The 3,949-nt window shown below is 46.1% G+C and overlaps 1 protein-coding gene across 1 annotated transcript; it reads left to right on the top strand.

Moving 5' to 3' along the window:
• Positions 1-240: 240 nt before the first annotated feature.
• On the top strand, positions 241-2,939 carry LOC149988535 (dioscorin DB3S-like). The gene is made up of 7 exons (XM_090251832.1): positions 241-553; positions 949-1,142; positions 1,396-1,508; positions 1,625-1,745; positions 1,977-2,138; positions 2,487-2,537; positions 2,690-2,939. The coding sequence occupies exons 1-7, from the start codon at positions 256-258 to the stop codon at positions 2,750-2,752; spliced, it is 1,002 nt and encodes a 333-aa protein (XP_090107958.1). The 5' UTR covers positions 241-255; the 3' UTR covers positions 2,753-2,939.
• Positions 2,940-3,949: the final 1,010 nt, after the last annotated feature.

Below are 3,949 nucleotides of genomic sequence, written 5' to 3'. Positions count from 1 at the left end.
CTCATCTAAAGTAGACAGAAGTTGGGATTCTGGTGGGTGTCACGTAGACTGATGGTTCACAGCATGGTAATGCAAATGGAGAGTTGGCAAGGAAAAGCAAAGTGGAAACAAATTCAATCTGGAATGGCGCCGTGAGCTCAGCCTCGTCCTGGTTTCCATGTACTGTGCAGACATGGTAAGGGACGACGAATCACGCATGCTCAATATATTACCATATTTAAAAAATAATAATAAAATAAAAACAACCCAGTCCCCATGCACTGCTACAAAGGGGCCAGGGAGAAGCTGGACAAGGCACACGATTACACTAGCACTCTTGCTCCGGCTTCAGCTCGCTCTCATCGACGCAGCCACCTGCGGTGCAACAACAGTGTTGGATTTTCTACTGTGGCATCGCCGCTTCTTTGCATCATGAAGAGTGCCGCTGCTGCTGGCTTGACCGGGGCTTGCCTGCTGGTGACATGGGTTCTGCTCTGCTGCCTCAGTTTCCCTGGGACTGTGTCTGCGCAAACCTGCCCTCCTGTCAACCCCAATTGCTTGACCTGTGCAGTTTGTGAGCTCACTTTCGCCCTACTCAGCTGCCGATATGACAGTGTTCGGAGTTCTGGGTCATGTAGGAGACTGTAGGAGTTTCCTGTTGAGAAGCCGATTGGCATGCTCATGTGGGAATTTACAGTACTTCGGTCATACGAGTTCGTTTCTGTTGCATGTGATCGTGCACAGGCGGTTCAAACCTCGTCGTGTGTCCGTCTTTCGTTGCATGTATTCCATGAGGCATCCATCTCCAGTTATGGAGCTGCCTCCTCCGTGACGCGTTCGGGAGTTCATATGGTTCCTGCGGTTCATATGATGTTGACCAGTGCTGTGAATGAGACTCACTGCCTTTGTTCTTTCCTGATCTTGATGTAAGTCACGTTGTTGCTGACTAAATTTGTTTCCAACGCGCAGCTTACAATTACAACCTAGGCACAACCGACTGGGGCAACCTTCCATGCTCCCAGACGTGCGGGACTGGACTACTTCAATCGCCAATTAACATCGTTCCAAACAACCTCATCCCCAGGATCAACGGCGATTTGACCAGGTCATACACCCAAGCGATTGTCACAGCTGAGATATTCACCGACGGGAAAACCCCAACGGTTTGTCATGAACCCTGACGATTCCCTCACTTTTGCTGCATGCATCGGTTAGCGCGCTGAATCATCGTCTTCAACAGTCCTCCTGAACGCCATTGCACTGTGATGCCAGTCGCTTGGTTGCCGTATTTGCAGCATTCCGTTTGTCACTTACACCCCTGTCCAGTGGGCCAAGCCTGACGTCCACCTTATTCACGAAGCTTATATTTTCGGCTTCCAAGCTCATCAACCTGTGGTTGTGTGTGCTTCTGTCCAGGTGGAAATAGTATCCCCGTTAAATGCTGGTACAATCACAGTCGGTGGCATCACTTACTTCCTCCGCCACTTCCACTTCCACATTCCGAGCGAACACACGGTTTTTGGCATCAGGTACGCACTACCAATTGCACACCTTGACCCTCATCACCTTCGTTTTGGAAAGGCAAGGGAACGGGAACAAAGAAGAGCATCCACTGCTACTAATGGTTTTCAATTGTTCCTTCCAGGCAAGAGATGGAGCTCCACCTAGTGCACACATCCATTAATGTAACTCCACAACGCACGACAGTAATTGCTGTGCGCTTCACCTTGGAAGAGGCTGATGACACCAATAGCTTCCTGGCTCAGGTAGGGAATGAACTCAATCCACCTCGCCACCTCACGCACCCCATGTCGAATCTCTGTTCCAGCTCCCTCATCATTTGCATGCGTTGACGGCCTTCGCCATGACCTAGACACAACATCCACGGACTCGAGGGTCAAGGATCCCCTGTATGTACAGTGCTCAACCAATAGGTAGAACAGGGAGTGCCTGCTTTTGCCTACCCATGGCTTCATGCCACGTTGGTTGCTGTGCAGTTCTTCCCCCAGTTGCCACCAGTTACTCAACCAGTGACAACCAGGACAACCATCAGAATTCAGCTGCCTTTCAAGGAAATCAAGGGTGCCTACTACCGCTACAACGGCTCTCTCACCACCCCTCCCTGCACAGAGGGCGTTAACTGGGCAGTCATCGCAAAGGTAAGCCAGCCTCTTGTCGTCCCATTTTGACTCCGAGCGTTCCATCTGTCACCCTCCCCCAGGTTGATCTGGTTGCTAAGGTGTGGGAAGGTGTTCCCCAAACCTCCAACACAGCTAGTCATAACGCAGGCTCCAATGCACACAGTCAAGGAACATGATCTAAAGCGTAAAAAGTTCTACGGTTGTAATTTTCGAGCGGCTGTTTCTTTTTTCTTTTTATTTACTGACGAATCAACTTGGCGGTAGAAACTTAGCTAGCAGTGCTGATATGTAGAGAAAAGTCGCCTGCACGTGACACGCTTTGGGTGATGACTAATGTTACTAATGTGGGTGGGTTTGTGTTCGCAGCTTGCGACATTCTCACCTGCGCAATTCAACCAACTGCGAGCAGCCATTCCGGTACGTGCCGCAACTGATAGAATTGAGACGTCAGGGAATCGGAATTTGCAACTTGAAAAATGAAGAATTTAGAGTTGTTGGTTTTATTCGAAAATGGGTGAGTCAATATCACGGTAGCTCATGTCACAAGTGCGTTTGCGTTGTGATCGCAGGTTGACAATGCTCGCCCACTGCAAAATGTGAATGGGCGACCCGTGACCTTCTTCGCCTTGTAAACACAGAAGCCGATCTGCATGAGTTTCAGTCATGCATAGGAACAATACTCACCATAGTGAACTGGATAAAAACGTCGATCGAACGTGTGATATTTCTGAATAAATTGTAACCCTTGGGTAATTTGAGGTGTTTGTGGTGACTCCGAACACCTGACACGATTTAATATATGGTCGGATTTTTCCCTTTCATGAGAGACTGGAGTAGGTATATGTTGAAATGAAACGTATTCATCCATGTGCCACGCAAAAGAAGAAAAGGAACGTACTCATCCACGTTCTGTTCCAGAACATTCAACACTTTGGACAAAAGAATTACTGTTTCATCGTGTCTTGAGATAACAACAACGAGACATCGTGTCTTGAGATAACAACAAACATCGTGTCTTGAGATATCGTGTGCAAAGCTTAGTCTTCCAGATGTAACCCTAATCCTAATTTAGAACAACTGAGAATTTGATTAGCCGCTGCTAATCTGTACTTTAGCTCGAACAGTAGAGACATTAATCATGGAAGCAAAATAGAATGTACTGTTGATTGCATTGTTGGTGTTCTGTGAATCTCCCTTAGTTTTATCATGGTATCAAAGCGTTAGCTGATATTTTCTTACTCATAAGAGAACAGTCAATGTAATGTGCTTTCAGATGAGCAAGATTGTTGAGTGAACCTGGTGAGTAATACTCCCACTGTGAAACAACATTCGGGAGAGGAGTAAGGAGTATCTCGAGCAGATCAACTACAATCAACTTGGATGCTGAAAGTTAGAATGCCCATTTAGGAGAAAGGAACTAACTATATAAGGAGGAGCAAGTTACAGCACACATGGAAATCAAAGATGAAGATGTTACAAAGGTGCAAGAACATGTGGGATATAGTCAAAACTAAAACCCTATTTTCATTTCAAATTGGAGGAGTTGAATACACCAAGCTCAAGTTGTGACAATGTTAGAACTGTGATGGGATGGGATGATGTCAACAAATGTTCCAAGCAAGGTGGTGCAATTAAAAATTACAAAGTGTTAGCATCCTTACAAAACAATACTAGATTTTACAAAGTTGTGATGGTAAAAGCTACTAAGATAATCAGTAGTAGCACTACAATAAAAATAGAATATTAAGTGGTGGTTAAGAAATTCATAGGGTCATAAAGAACAATCAAAGAATTTTGATGCTCTCTTGAATTGGGACAATGGTTGTCTA

The sequence above is a fragment of the Physcomitrium patens genome, chromosome 7, assembly GCF_059467195.1.
Source record: "Physcomitrium patens ecotype Gransden chromosome 7, ASM5946719v1, whole genome shotgun sequence".
Classification (NCBI taxonomy): Eukaryota; Viridiplantae; Streptophyta; class Bryopsida; order Funariales; family Funariaceae; genus Physcomitrium; species Physcomitrium patens.
This window is presented reverse-complemented; position numbering and strand designations above follow the sequence as displayed.